The following is a 16,261-nucleotide window of genomic DNA, read 5'->3' as shown; positions in this document are numbered from 1 at the left end:
CAAAATGAGCCATATGTTGCAAAGCAGCCTGTTGACTTCACTGCTTCTTATTGAAAGAAACATGCATTAAATAATTACGAAGCGTTTGAAATCATAATGCTTTTGTCAGTGTTGTTTTGTTTTTTTTCCCATAGTCTACTTGAATGAGTATAATTACAACCTTGTGGTGTGTTTGCTTCAGGCTGGTAACATTACCATAATATTCTCTTTTCAGCTCAATGGCATGGTAATGCTGACCTTTAGATGGAGAGAGAAGCTTTAATAAATCATTATTTTTTGTGCTCCATGCTTAAAGCTCACATGTAGTTTGGCCTTGGAGATGAAAGTGCTCTCAAATAATACAGACTTAACAACTGGGAGGTCTTTGCAACAAAAGCGCAAGCACACAAAAGCAAAACCTGCGGCTTTGCAACAATATTGGCCGTAGTGTGTTGCTGTTCCCCCGAGGCTCCTTTGGCAATATCAAGAACACACTAAAAGCGTCAGACAAGTGTGCGTCTGTTGTCTTTCTGTGCACTAAAAGCATTGTGTGTGGCACATCAAGCCAAAGTCGCCACGCCTGCTCTGAGCTCTGAACCCGTGACCGGGGTCGTGCTTGTGCTTTCTGCAACTGCAGCGACCTATATTGAGGCAGCTTCACATAAAAAAGTTCATCACTCATAAATATACTATTCTGGTTAATTATCCCAGCATACCTGTGCAATTAGGCATGATTTGAACCGCCTGTTTTTTTTTTGTTTTTTTTTAATTTGCTGAAGAGACTGCGGAGAAAGCTTAAATAAAAGTTTATCAACCCATAACATTTACAAGCAGTGGAGGCATAGTTGGGGAAAAGCCTCATTAACAAAAGCCCTGTGATATACAGTAAGTGAGTAGAAGGACTCTTTGAGGAAATATAAGTAGAATCATTTAATCCTCCAAATAAAAGAATAAATTATGGAGTTGTTATTTTCTTCTTCTTCTCTAATTTCATTCAAATGTAATGCAGGCCATCATCCTGTGCCAGCACTGTGTGACAAACGCATCAAGTAAGGTATTAAAAATGATTCACCTCAGTTCTCACGGCCTGTTCAAACCTTCAGCTCCTTCAAAACAGAATACAAATAATGTTTACACACAACTCGGAAATATGACTGTAGAGCCCTGTGTGCTATATTATGCTAGAATAACTAATGGAGTAACCCTTGACTTGGTTGTTGCACCACACACACGCGCACGGCCACTTTATCTTCTGCAGTCTCATTGTGTTGATTGAATAGTGGTCCTTTCTTGTTTATACTGCTTTCTTCATTTCCACGTCTAATGAGTTGTTTTTGCTAAGGATGTTTTTCGCAGTTCACCAGAGCAGGGGCTGATTAGCTCAGATATAATCACTCTATCTCGGATTATATCTATGTATATATTTCTGCTTAGTGGCGCAATAACCTCACCAGTTCCACTTTGCTACTCTCTCACTCCCTTTTTGCCGTTTCTGTTGTTTCATGCCGTTGCATGTAAGAAGGCCGCGCCTGTGGAAACACACTGGGAGTGGCCGTTCCCAGTCATTGAGAACATACGGCTACTAATTTATAAGAAGGAAACAAGAAAAAAAAGCTGCGTATCAGAAAACTCCTGTACCATCCCTGATTTGTCTTAGAATCACACCATAATTAGAGACCATTTTCTTTCTCATTTAAACCTCTGTAATTCCTAATCCATTGTAATGTGGCCATTACTGGCTCATTTTTTACACTTGCTAAAGTCATTAGTCATTGCTAATTACCATATCGAAAAGAGGAGGCCAGCCAGGGGAATTCTAATGAGAGTTTAGCGCTATAGCAGATTCCCAGGGAACTGTGGGTGGAGATCGCGTAGGAAACGTCAAAGCCAGAGATCCGGTCTGTCGTGTGTAGCTTTTTAAGATGATTTTTTTTTCTAACAAGAGAGTTTAACATCTGCTTTCTAAAGGTAAATACTGTACGTGAGGTCACAGCCCAGTCCTCTTCCAACCACTGCAAGCCAAACCTGAGGGACCCCATCACTGTAAGCAAGAAGCTGATTTAGGGAATGCTAAACTTGGGTAGGTGTCGGGTTGTGAGTCCTGGTGGCCGAGGGGGCTTTAAGAAGCTGTGTAATCAGTGTTCCCACAGACCTGGTGCAGTTCTTGATTGCATGACATGTTTTCTCTCCATCACTATGAAGCTGAAGCAAAACGCTCCAGGAAAGACTTTAGAAAAATACACAAACAGAACGAAAGGCTCATTTGGATTTGATACTGAATTTAACAACACCAATGAGACCTGTTTCCTTTTTCTGCTTCTAAAATACTTATTATATTATTTGGTTACTGTATTTTTTTATTTATTTCAATTTAATATTTAAAGTGATGGTGAGAGAAGCCAAAGAAAGTAAATAGATCTTTAAGGTTAAGAGAGTTTGGTAGGTAAGTGTGCGCTATATTTGCTCGATCACATGTCAGTGGCTGGACACTTTGATTGATCGTTTAATCATTTCAGCACTAACGATGTGCATACACACGAGTATTGTATTTCTGCCTGTGCCGCTGCGTTTGAGCCTGTGCTTCTGCTGCTGCTTCCATTAACATTCATTTTCTTCTCAATACAATAAAAAAAATTAAAGGCGGAGTGAATAATTGATTAATCGTCGCCTTAACATGACTATGAAATTACAGTGCTGCTCGGAAGATTTCCTTTACTGTAATAGGACAGCTTAGTTAATCTTTTACTGAGGCGCCAAGGTTGGCTGCTGTGCAATAATGTATGAAGGGCGGAAAGGAGGCTCAAAGGAAAGCAGTTCAAAAGGAAACAAACAGGACAAACAGGTCTGTGTTTGCCAGTCACTTTGCTCAAATGGGGAGGACTGCTGCAAGAGGCCCAACGCACACCCACTCACACTCTCACACACACACACACTGAGGTGCACAAACGACCCTCACATCCACGCATGCACACACACAGCCCTTTTCTCTTCGTCCAAATGGTGACCCCTTTGTTCCCTTGCTCAGACACACACACACACTCATGCCAGTAAACCATGCAGCAAATGCACATGTGGGTCATATGTGTGTTGTGTGTGTTTTCGTGCATACTTGAATTTGTCAGCATCAGTGCCAAGGTGTGGGGTATTGTTGTCTCGGGCCAAACCCCTGTCACCACCTCCCCCCCCAATCGCATCCCTCTCAGCACATGAAGAGACAGGCAGGCATGCACAGCGGAGATGGAGGGTGAACGGAGAGGAAAGGGAAAAGAGAGGAAGAGAGGAGGCGAGAGAAAGAAAAACGAAAGGAGAAAAAAAAGGGCAACTGAGGGGGAAGGATTAGACAGCTGTTTACTGCCATCTCTGGAGGCCAGCAGCAGTCAAAGCTAAGGAGTTTGTCTGCCTCTGGTGGTACTATCCAGTTTACTTTCATCTTCTATGCCATTTGCCCCCCCCCCCCCCCCCCACACACACACACACACACACCTTCCTCCTTCGTTTCACTTGTTTCAGCCTAGAATAACAGCCTTAACTTCTTCTTTTCACCATAAAATGTGTGCCGTGTAGTTTGAATGCTAACATAAAGGATTGAAAATAACTTATTTCTACAAGGACTCTGAAATTCTTGAACATTATTCTCATCATTTCTGCTCTTTATGCTCTTTACCTCTATGTTGTCACGAATAATAGCAGATGGCCAGTTTTATAGGTATTGGGTGGATCCCGGCAAAGCATAATCTAGAGCTTTCATTTATTTTAAAGAAAACGGCTGATTGGGAACATATTGGTGGAATATTAGATCTTGAATATATAGCGGGCTTATTTGAGATTTGTACTTTCTTGTTTTATCAATTAATTTTTTAGACCGTACTGATCTGCCTTTTTAACCTATACAAATAGGAAATAGTAATACATTGCTCGAGATATAACACCTATTTAGTTAGACTTCTGGGATATTGATCTGGTCAGTTAAGTATCAGAGGGGGCTGTTAATCAGTTTAAGCTGCTTTGGTGTTGATGAAATTAACAACAGGTGCACTAGAGGGGCAACAATGAGACAACCCCTAAAACAGGAATGATTTACAGGTGGAGGACACTGACATTTTCCCCCCTCCTCATCTTTTCTCACTGTTTTTTCCACTAGTTTTGCATTTGGCTAGTGTCAGTGTCACTACTGAGGTGATACCCGAAGCCCACAGAGGTAGCATAGTTAGTCACACAATCAATACATGGCATTGCCAGATTCCAGGAGACATCGAGTTAATCCATGAGAGCTGGACTGGGCTGTAGATGGTCATTAACAAATCAGAAAGAACTGGTATCTGCTCCTTCATGCAAGGAGGAACAGGATGAGCACTACTGGAGCTACAAAATGACCTCCAGTAGGCCACTGCTGTGAATGTCTCTGACCAAAAAATCAGAAACAGACTTCCAGTGATTCTGGCTTCTGTTTGACACCCCTACTTCTTTTTTTTCTAAGCAATATATTTCATACAATGGCAACATTTGAGCTTTCTGGAAGGCTTAATAAAAAAAAATAAAAGTAAACATTTTCTTGTGAAAATTCAAAACGATCTTATAGGAATCATACAGACACTTCAGTAACCATAATGTGATGTATGGATGCTGGCTGGCTTGCTTCTTGACTAATGTATAAATGACAAAAGGGTTGTTCACTTCTATGAATATCACCTGAAGAACCTTATATTATTTTACTGCATATTATTGTAGGAGGATTATTTGCAGATGTGCAGAAAGTTATATATCTGTATCTCAAAATTTGTGTGTATTGTGTATGTTAAATATATGAGTGTGTTGACATATCTGTAAATCATAAAAATAGGCATCCATCATCGCTTCCATTTTCTCCTGCTTATTTGGTAGCAGCAGTTTGAGCTTTAATACCCAGACCTCTCTCTTCCACCTCCATTAGCTCTTCTAGGGTGACACTGAGGCATCCGTAAGCTGTACCTAGATATATCCCAAAATTCCCTCACAGTCGGACATGCCTAAAACAGCTCCATGCAAGCACATCAGCCAGCTGCTTTCAATGTGGAGGAACTGCAGCTCTCTATTTATGACCACATTCCTCACCTTTTCTCGAAGGATAAGCCCAGATACCCTTCAGAGGAAGCTCATTGCTTTCTTGTATCCATAATTCTTTGGGTCACTACCCACACGCTGTGGCCACAAGTGAAGTTAGGAAAATAGATCAGCCGGTAAATGGACAGCTTTGCCTTCATGCTCAGCTTTCTCCCCATCAGGACAGACCGGCATAGCATCACATCTGCATCGCTGCAGACACTGCAGCAATCTGTCAGTCTTCCACGCCACTCTTCACCTCGTGAATGAGACCCTGACATACTTGAACCCCTTCACTTGAAGGCAGCAACCCTGAGCGAGCAATCTGCCCTATTCTGTCTGAGAACCATTGCCTCAGGTTGAGAGGGGGTTATTCTTGTCCCCAACTCACCTAGGTACAAGTGTGTGTATATATATATATACATATATATATATATACATATATAGCCCTGCAGTCAAAGTTTAACCTCACCTACACCCATATGATCTTTGAGCAGTGAGCAAGTCAAAACACACACACACCACACACACACAGACAGCCTCCCGACTGAGTTTTCAAAGGCTCTGCAACTGTTCTGTGTTTGCTCTCGGCTCGCTCCATGGCTGCTCTTTCATCATCTGCCCGTCATCTGAAAAGCATCTTAAATGATTACGTTTCGGCTTCTCTCCCTGTCTCTTTTTTTCCCCTCCATACTTAATCTTGCCTTCATGTTCATGCTCCATTTGAGTCGTGGGTACAAAGGTGAATCACGAAAGCCTTTTATTTTTTGTTTCAGATTTGTGTCATTTTCACTGCACAAGCTCTGCCACCCTGTGCCTTAGTGATTTTTTGGGGGGGGGTCTGATATGTAATCCAACATGATTTTTGCTGCTGCTGTTCAAACTGGGTTCTCTTGAGGTGAAGAGATACAAGGAAACAAACTGCACAGTGCAGGCATTTGAATTTGGCTTTTTCTTTTATTGGAAGTGCAATTAGAGCAGTGGCTAAATGTTCTTGTCTGCCTCTTAATCCCCAACAATTAATGTGTATGGCATAAACCATATTGGCGACTTTCTTAAAGTGAGATTAATTTGGCAGGGAGAAAGCTGAGTGGGCCTTTGTGGAGCTGGTTATCTTTCCTTAGCAGACCGGGGTATGATCTCCAAGCCTAGTGGAAAGAGGAATGATACAGTGAGTGTGATGTAATGTGGATCATTTGAATGGTGCGAACATCACCGGGTTCTTTTAGATAGCTCTTGTTGATTGCGTGCAGAATTTTCCATAAAGAGAAAGATGGATGCCACCTATTTATTTCTCCCCCACCTTAATGCAGAATTGGCTCTGTCTGTGAAAGATATGTGTGAACAGCATCTTTTGCATACCTATTTTTGACAGACTAACAACATCCTGTCCTTCTCTTTTTAGCTCTCTGTCAGGCCGCATTGTTGGAGGCGTCTGGTGGTTCTTCACTCTCATCATCATCTCATCCTATACTGCAAATCTGGCTGCTTTCCTGACTGTGGAGAGGATGGTGTCTCCTATAGAGAGTGCCGAGGATCTGGCCAAGCAGACAGAGATTGCATATGGAACGCTGGATGCTGGCTCCACCAAAGAATTCTTCAGGGTGAGGAACAAAACCTGGCACACCCGGGGTTTAAACATTTTCATTGTGAGCTAGCGGCATTTGGGAAGTATAAGTTATTTTAAAGTGTTATAAGAGCACAGTAAATGTAGAATCGCAAAAACACAGCTGTGTGTGTGCCAGCAATCTAACGGTGAGTAACTACTGACAAAGCAACACAGTATCACGGCAAAACGTGTCACAGACATGCCGGTCCACTGTGTCCATTTCACGCTTTGCCTCTCTAAAACATGAAATGTACACGCTTACCAGCAGGGGGGGATAATATATTTAAAGGCACAAAGTCGGTAGTGAGAAAAATAACTGTATGAAGGACATTCCAGGGTCCTTAATCACCAGAAACCATTAAGCTAGGCAGCTAATGTGTACATACATGTAAATGTGTTACACAATGTCTGCTTAAACGCTTTCCCGTGATTATTTTCACTCCCTGCGCTGGTAGCGCAGCAACGTCTGCGTGTGTGTCCATTTCATGTTTTGGAGAGGCAAAATGTGAAATGGACACAGTGGACCTGCGTCTGTTACACATTTTGCAGTGTTATTGGGTTGGATGAAAAGAGCATAAATAGTTAAATTGGGAGTAAAGTCCTGACATTTTTAAGGATTTTAACATTTACCTTTAACACTCTAAAGATAGATAATAAAGTATTTATATACTGACAGTCCCTTTCCCTGTACTTCCATCCCTTTTCTTATTAACATTTCTGGCTGTCAGAGGTCTAAGATCGCCGTGTTTGAGAAGATGTGGTCTTACATGAAGGCGGCCGACCCGTCTGTGTTTGTCAAAACGACAGACGAGGGTGTCATGAGAGTCAGGAAGTCCAAGGGCAAATATGCCTACCTGCTGGAGTCCACTATGAATGAGTACATAGAGCAGAGGAAACCCTGTGACACTATGAAGGTGGGAGGCAACCTGGACTCCAAAGGTTATGGAATTGCCACACCAAAGGGCTCCCATCTCAGGTAAACCTTTGCCACTGCAGTGGTTGGATAAAAGCCTTCATGTGCTTTTATTGGTGCCTGTGCATGATTATTTGGAGGTTGGTTTTTTTTGGTGCCATTTCATGCATTCTGAATGCTTTGTGCACGCACTACCAGATTAACTTATAAGTATAAATACTCTGATCAGATATAGAAGGCATCTCATTATTGTCACGGTCATCCTCTAACTTTTTGCACATATTGCACTGGCATTTACAGCTCGATCCCTCCCATTTTCAATTCTGATCATCTATATTTGTGTCTGCACATCTACGTACGCAGCTAGATTATTCCCAGCTGACTTGTGAGCACTAGCAGAAGTATAAAGCAGGACGATGAGATCTCTTATCCTCTTTAAGGAGCACTTTGCTTCCTTGCTGCCTTCCAATTATATTTCAAACTCTCTTTATATTCTTCAAATCATCCCCCTTAAACACAAACACACACGCAAAAAATAGAAACATGCCAATGATAAAAATCCGAGCCCCTAAAGCAATTTTACAACTTAAAGAATCCCGTATAGCTGCTTTACCACTTAAGCCAGAGCTCACACCTTGAATGTGAAGTCAGCAGAGTGGAATTTGTATTTTGCGACATTTAATGTGATAATTGACATAATGAAGGATAATTCATCCCGGATTTACTCCTGCCATCGATGTCCAAGAGCAACAGCTGTCATTTCACATTACATTAACACCTTAACCAACTTCCCATTTAAATTTCTCCCGCAACTACAGAGAGAGTGCAGAAGCTGGTGGCATCTGAAGCTTTTAATCTATTTCTAATAGGCCTCATTCATTTTAATGAAAGGAGCCATATGGGAAGATTTTATTCAAACTCGCTGCGGATTCATATGGGTTTCCTCCTTGGTTGACAGCCAGAGGTCAGAATGCTGAGTAGAACTGCTTCTAAAGCCTCGATCAGAAGCTCCTTTTAAAAATTTAATACAAATTCGATTCCACAAATGAAGTTTAATGCTGCATGAACGATAAGACAAGAGGTTGATATAAATCTGCTTCAGAGTCACATAGTCGGGATTGGCCCAGACCACAACATAGCAGTGGGACAGAGTGGTGAACAGCTAAGGGTGGCCCCCGTTTGATCTCGCTCTCTTTGTGTTAATTATTTACCTAGCGATGTACCTTATTCCCAAGTTGTCATTGTGGTCACAGATGTCTGATATGGAGTTCCACTAACAGATAACAAACATTTGCGATTGCATGAGTGGTATTAAAGCATGGCAATTAGAATGACTCACGGATTTTTTTGGTTTTAAGGAGGAAATTTCAAATGTATTCAACTCATCCGGAATGGGACATGAATGAGTTACCCATGAATTTAAAGAGCTGAGTCCAATCGCACCTGCAATGCATTGATAATGAATCAGTTTGCACGGACGACTGGATATTAGAGAAGCTTTAATCTGACTCCTTTTTTCTCATTGTGTTTAAATTTGATAGAGTATCTGTGCAGAACTACAGAACTGATACCCGTTCCAATAGAAGTTCCTAATTAGACATTTATATACTGTCATTCTTTTTAGATTTTTTGCATAAGTAGAGATTTCTTTTCTACACAGTAAATGAGACTAAAAGCGCTGATAGCGCTAATATTGCATTGCAGGTCTGATTGAAAACAGAACTTTTGAGGAAAAAAACCCTAAAATAACTCTTCATTTTGCAGGAATGTCTTCAGAGATCACTTTCTTGTCGATTGCTCTGACGTTCTGTGTAAATTCTGATCTTCATTTCTGACATATACAATCTTCAGGGTCTGCACCATCCCGCTAACATTCAGTAACCTCCCTGGCATCTGCTCACGCTGAACCAACCAAACCATGGCTCTCCACAACATCCATGTCCACTTTACTTCTTCTCGTGACTTCTTTCTTTTTTTGTCTGAGTCTGCCAGGCTAAGAAAGAATTTAGAGGTTTTACCAGCTCCAAAAAAACTGTCTTCCCTACAGCTGTGTGATGTCCTCCAGGTTGGGGGTAGAGACTCTTCTGTGTTCAGTGATGAGAAAGGCAGGATGCCGACAAACTAAATTGTTCCTGTGCAGAAGAATTGGTGCTGATTTGAGCAAAAAAAAAAAGGCAATCACGTAAAGCTGTAATCTTTACTTTTATATGCAAATTCTGATTGCAGATTCTGGCATTCTTGTGATTTGTGGATGGATAGTCTTTGTCCTCAACCTTGCAGCTATAGGAAATACACAGTGACCAGAGACAGACAGAGCTATCCATGGGGAGGTGCTTTGGGTGATGTGTCTGCAGTTGGTCAGGCAACATCTTTTTCAGCCAGTTAGAGAAATAAAGCTATCGTGAAAGTGATCGTAGCAGTTAAAACCGTCGACGCCTCTGCTGGAATTTGTTTCTGCTGTTATTTATAAATTAATCAGCATCAGCTTCTATTCACAAGAATGCTGTTATGGCTTGAATATTGATAGGTTAGTTGCCATAGCAATTTGTATGCTGGTGCAGCTGAAAGGAAATTACCATCTGTAGTCAGACTTCCGCATCCAAAAGCATCCCCATTTATAGTGTTTGCTCTGCCTCTCTCTGAGGCAAGCCCCTCCTTGGTAAAATCCACTGTATTGGCACTCAGTGTTTAAGCCCCATTGCAGGTATGTGACTAACACGTGCATCCTAAAGCCATTATCACCACCACCACCACCATACGACCAATCTCTTTATATCTGTCCCATAGAGTGTCTCCTAATGGTTATCGTTTTATATTATTTTCAAGAAACCCAGTAAACCTGGCAGTGTTAAAACTGAACGAGCAGGGCCTCTTGGACAAATTGAAAAACAAGTGGTGGTACGACAAGGGAGAGTGCGGCAGCGGGGGCGGGGACTCCAAGGTCAGAGCCAGTTTGATAAACCCTGCGGGTAAACCCACCACCACTGAGAGTGGGGGGTGGGGTGGGAAGTGGGGGAAGGGGAAGAGAGGGGAAGAGAGGGGTAACCGGCAGGCCCACGCTGCACCACCACTCCAGCAACACTTAATCTCTCTTTGTGTGGTGTGGGGAAGAGCAAAGGGAAACGACTGAGGGGGGTGATTGCTTGGCCGGCAGGGGATGAATTTGAAATCCATAGAAAGGGGAATTTTTGCATCATGTCTCCCTGCTCAAACAAAATAGCACTGATTTAAAATTGATCAGTGCTAATTAAAACGGCAAAGTTATTTGTGTTGTGGCTCCCACGCATTCTGGTACTATAAGTTTAGCTGTACAACATGGTTGATTTCGAATAGGAAAAGATCAAATTAAGAAAGCCTTGTGGCATAAGTGAGTGCAAGCAGTATGCCGGTTACCCAAAGTGATATAGTAATACACATCTACTGCCTTAGGGAGCAAACTAACCGAGCTAGATGGAGTATTAATTCATATCACTTTGACTGATGTTTCTAATGATGTTTCTGCAATATATTTGTGTGCACGTGGGTGTGGTTTGTGTGACATTTTTTCTTTTGTTTCATTTTTTTTGCCAACAAGCAAATCCAGGCATGTGTATCTATTTGCTGCTCTTTATGTCTTTGAATTAATAACATAAAATAACATGGTACAATATGTTATTTATGTTATTCCCTTATGTTATTCCCACCTCACAGCACCTCGCAGCACAACCCTCCTTTAATACTAGACCAGCCCAAAGTGCGCTGCACTCAGCAGCACTCCCCATGTGGCTCTGGCAGCTCTACTGTATTGGCCCAAATATAAGATGATGATTAAGGATAGCTCTCACCTGTTTATGGTTGAAAAATGCATTAAAATAGACAAACAAAATTTTCTTATCAATGTTTTTCCATGCATCATTACCTTTAAAGAAGAATATAATAAATCTCAGTTCAGCCTGAAAGAATTGTTATTGCAATCTCTCTACAGAAACAAAATATTTGGATTTAATTACCTTAATTTTGAATTAATAGGAAACCAATAAAAATGCACAAATCAAAGTGAATGAAAGCCACTTTTTCTAAAGTTTATCTACTTCAGCTTTCACTCTGGAGAATGAATTCTAAACACTTTGCTACTATGTAAGTACACAGCGAAGAGATTGTTACATCTGTCCATCCATTCATTTTCTTCCAGCTAAACTGTTACATTTGTAGTTTAATAATATCTAACAATGTCTTTATGGGCTGTCCGTGATCAAAAGAGGCACCACTTGACCGCCTGTCCAATCCACTTCTACTCTAACATTAACATTAACCTTTGCCAGCAAAGAAAGATTGTACTATTTAAAGTAAGCCTGTGCACATATATGAATGGCAGGGAAATGGCATGGTAATTTTAATGTCACAAAAGGGTCATAAAGTCTGCAGTGTGAGTCATTAACATTGGTTCACAGCATTATCTATTAGACTTTTGCTCCACTTAAAAAAAACATGACGTAAATGTTAATGTAAAGGTGTATCCAGAAGGACAAGATGACTTCATTTTATGTGCATTCACTGATCAGATCTTTTTTAGACCATATGAAAATTCATTAGCTACACTATACAGATAAAAGTAGTGGGCCACCATGAGCTGGAAACCCATACCATGAAGCTCCTGGCACACAGCGTTTGTGCTGATGTTAATGCTGCAGTTAAATAACTGCAGCATTACAGTTACATTACAGTTGTGGATCTAGGAGGGTTAAGATTTCATGAATGGACTTGTTGCAAAAGTGGTCTCCTATTACAGTACCACACTGCATGGCTAGGTACTTGACTTTATGCACCTGTTGCAAAGGTACTAAGAACAGGTGATTTCAAAGATTAGGTGTGGCCCAATACTTTTGTAAATATTTTATGAATTCCTGTTTGGACTAGTTTTACAACAGTCATCAATTTATGATAATTATACTGACAGCTCCCCAGACTGCCATCAGAGACCACCTTGTGGTCTTGCTACTAAGTTTCCTGGATTGATCAAAAGTTTTGTTTATTGCATAAAACACATTTGATTACCAAGGGATAATCAAAATGTGTTTTATGAAACAAACGTTTATTTTTGTATTTTTCAAAATGTACATATGTACAAAATGTACAATGTACATATTTTCACTTTGAAACAGGCCAGCTGGGGTGTTGATCAATACTAGCAGATATATGCCGAGGGATAATTTCAATCTCGCTTTCTCAGCAACACCAAAGCAAATGAACTCAATGCAGCTTACTGTGCAAGTGCATCGACAGTTCCATTATTCAAAGAAAAAAAACATCTGCTGTTTTGATTACGAAAAGTAAATCTTCAAATGTGAAATGACCCCCCCACCACCACTTTGAAAAATGTACTTACCAGAAATACTGTCTTATAATTGGGCCAGTACTCTGGTGGTACTCTGCTGTTTATTTCTTCCCGCTGATGAGATTGTGTTGTCAGAGATTTATTGTTCATTCCCAGTGTGTAAATAAACAATGTGTGGTGGATTAGCAAGGACTGTTAAAATTAATTGTTAAACATTTGGATCTGGGTAGAAGAAATCCTTATAAAACGATTTGTCCAATCCTGCAAACAAATGTACACACACAAAGTGTTAGGATAACATTATATTTGTGCAGTAGATCAAATATGAATTACTCAAGCAGGCTTTTTGAACATAAATCTTTTCTGTCGAAAGGAATGAGAAACACAAAAGGGCATGAAGTGAGAAAGATGAAACATGAGCTATTGGCCTTTGCCTTTATATATTAGCCTTTATAATAATCCTGGCATAACGCTTTTAATTTAAGGTATGCATATATGGATGCCATGTCAATTCATATTAACCCGGAGTTGTATCAAGTCTGCCCACTGCACTTGCATGCATTAGAATTTTGTTATCTACTGTAAATAAAAAAAAAAAAAAGGAGTTTCTCCTGACAGAAAAGCTTTAGCGCATTACTTCAGATACCTCTTTATGTACCTCCGTGTGGCCCACTGAACTCTCCCATTGCTTGTACCGACAGTTCTATTGGTAGTTTATGCAGAAGTGTCAAACTATGTGCCATGAAGAGCTCAGTCTACAAGGAGCATGTTAAAAACTGTTCTTATAGGTTCAGTCGATAGTTTAAAGTCATATTAAATACACCATTGTGATCCATTCGTTTTCTTAGATGCTTATATGCTAGTCATCGTCCAGGTGAATGATCAATCAGGGTATGCTACCTTTTTGTTGCAAGCCTATGTTCATCAGTTCCTCTGTCAAATCTCCACCTCACTTGTACATTTGGTTTCGAAGACATAGCAAAAGTGGCAAGCCTAAAGAGTCACAGTGGGACTTTGCTAAGCACTGGGTGCATTCATAGTGACTACATACAATTTTTATATCCCAGTTTGACATTGGGTCAGGGACAAGGTTAAGATTCAACAGGCTGCTGGTGTCTCACAGACAGAGACTGCAATTACTCTAACAAGGCACCCTGAAAACCCCCCACACACAATCAAACCCAGATGTGAGATGACAGCCACTGAACCACCTTGCCACCATACATATAACAGACTAATTAAAAGCCTTTATTGTAATATATGCACATATGTACTTAAATTAAGTGATCAAGTTTTTTTGCTTGATTGAATTCAGTGATTAGTTTGATGCTGCTCTCAGATCTGTATGCTAACAATGTAGCAAGAGCTAACAGCAGTTAAGCTAGCACTCTCTTTCCAAAGCTAACAATCCTAGTAGCACCCAGAGGGATTTCTAACTAACCACATCACACTTTATTTGTTTTCTGTGGCCACAAAATAACCTGGAGTGGTCCAGTGTTAATTATTTAGCATTATCTCTATACAGCATACTTGTAGTACTTATTCAGCTTTTTATTTCACTACACTGTAATCGTCTTCTTGAAAAACTCAGACTTTAACTACCCTCTGCGAGCATATTTATACTGTGGAGTGGTAAAACACTTTAGCTAGTCATTAGGGTTTTTTTGGGGGGAGGGGGGGTTATGTATGTATGTATTACTGTAAGTGTAAGTGGTAAAATTTTCTTCCAGTTTTAATATAACAAAACTAATAAATTGGAAGACTTTCAAATTCAGCTGACTGAACACAAATTCAAGATTTAGTCTAGTGTGTTTGGGGAATAAAACAGCAGATTCAGTCCTCCGTAGCACATAGTTTGGCACACGTCACCTGTTATAGAGTATATCTACATATTTGGACAGACTTTAAACTCAGTTTTGCACTTTGGTTTAAAGTCAGTTTATCTGAGCAAACAAATTAATGCCTCAGTTTTATTTAGTTGCTAAAAACCACTCAACTTTCCATGTGTCTATTTGAGTGATAAAAAACATTCCCCACATAATTTCATGAAAAAGAATATTTAATATACAGAAAATATCAGTTTGGTAGGTTCACTGATTCAAGCCTTAATAATTAATGTCCTCTGTATATCATCAGCAGACACAGATGTAACATTAGGGGCACTTGCAGCAGAGATAAACAAACCATAATATGAAATAATGTCAAACTAAAAACTTGTTTGTGCTGTTGTCACATGAATGCATGTGTTATGGGGCGTGTTTGTGTGTTTATCTATACCCATTTCCTCACAACAAAAAGTTATCATTTAAAAAGAAAACTGTAATTTGTATGTTTTTGACTTCACATTGTGTAAAATGTCAGTGTTAAACGCTATCTGGGGACTGCCACACAAAGTGAGTCGCACATAGTCTTTATCTTTATTCTGATTGAAAATTTGGGGTCAGATGCTGGAACATGACTTAATACGGTCTGGTGTTTACGCGAGGATGCACGTGCACGTAATCAGAGCGGAGTGACATGCAGAAGAAATGAAAATGTCACACATGCCTCAGTGGCTATCTTATTGTAGCACACGATTGATCAGCTACCCGCTGCGTCCCCACTCTTGGTTCTCGTGCATTTACATCATAACAGAGAACGTGTGCAGGAAAAGAAAACGAGAAAGTGAACATTACGTGATGAAATTCTTCTTTTCTGATTGGTTCAGAATAAGCTCAGAATAAGCAGTTCCACCTGCTTATTCTGAGCTTTTTCTTTATTCAAATTTTTCCTTAATAGAATCAGAATATTAGCCTCCATATAAAGAAAGCCTCTAATATGGTTAACGTTAATTAAAAGTTAAATTCAGCCCAGTAAACAGTGGATAAACAGCAAAGTTTTGTTACAGAGCACATGCAAGAGGTGGGATTTCACGCAAACAGCCACTTACAATTTAATAAAAGTGTGAATTTTGACTTGACGTTCGCACAAAGTGGCAGGAAGTGAATTAGAGATACACGGCACTTGAAGGCAGGTAGAGTATGAAATACTATAAAAAGAATATACACGTGTGTAGGGTTATTAAACAGGGTTCAATATCATTGCTGACATTTTAATTTGCTATGTAAGTCTGTTGTGGGAAATAATAATTTTGCCTTCCTCTCTCATGAAGACAACAATAAATCCCAACTTAGTCTAAGACGGAGCATAATCTCAAAGTGTTTTATTATGATGTCTCTGTAAAGTTTGATTTCTTTTTTTTAACTTAAGGCTTTTTTCAGTTTGTCTGCTGTATATGATAGTGTCATCAGATGTTACAGTTTAGCCTCAAATGTTCTGTTCCTGTAGCGACAGAATAAGTAAGTTATGTAAATCTAAGCAGTCACTA

The 16,261-nt window shown here is 40.1% G+C and overlaps 1 protein-coding gene and 1 long non-coding RNA gene across 2 annotated transcripts in view; both read left to right on the top strand.

Annotated features, from left to right (window-relative positions):
* The window catches only part of gria1a (glutamate receptor, ionotropic, AMPA 1a), an 83,606-nt gene that overhangs the window by 57,730 nt on the left and 9,615 nt on the right, over positions 1 to 16,261 (top strand). The window contains 3 exon segments of the mRNA XM_085136240.1: positions 6,464 to 6,662; positions 7,396 to 7,643; positions 10,407 to 10,521. Of these exon segments, the coding sequence (XP_084992366.1) occupies positions 6,464 to 6,662; positions 7,396 to 7,643; positions 10,407 to 10,521 (562 nt within the window).
* On the top strand, positions 10,528 to 14,891 carry LOC146524317 (uncharacterized). Its single transcript, XR_014869941.1, has 2 exons — positions 10,528 to 13,829; positions 14,140 to 14,891. It is a non-coding gene; the product is annotated as an uncharacterized LOC146524317 (long non-coding RNA).

Source organism: Neolamprologus multifasciatus, chromosome 2, assembly GCF_963576455.1.
Source record: "Neolamprologus multifasciatus chromosome 2, fNeoMul1.2, whole genome shotgun sequence".
In the NCBI taxonomy this organism is placed as follows: Eukaryota; Metazoa; Chordata; class Actinopteri; order Cichliformes; family Cichlidae; genus Neolamprologus; species Neolamprologus multifasciatus.
The sequence above is the reverse complement of the archived record's forward strand: the minus strand, read 5'-3'. Positions and strand labels throughout refer to the sequence as shown.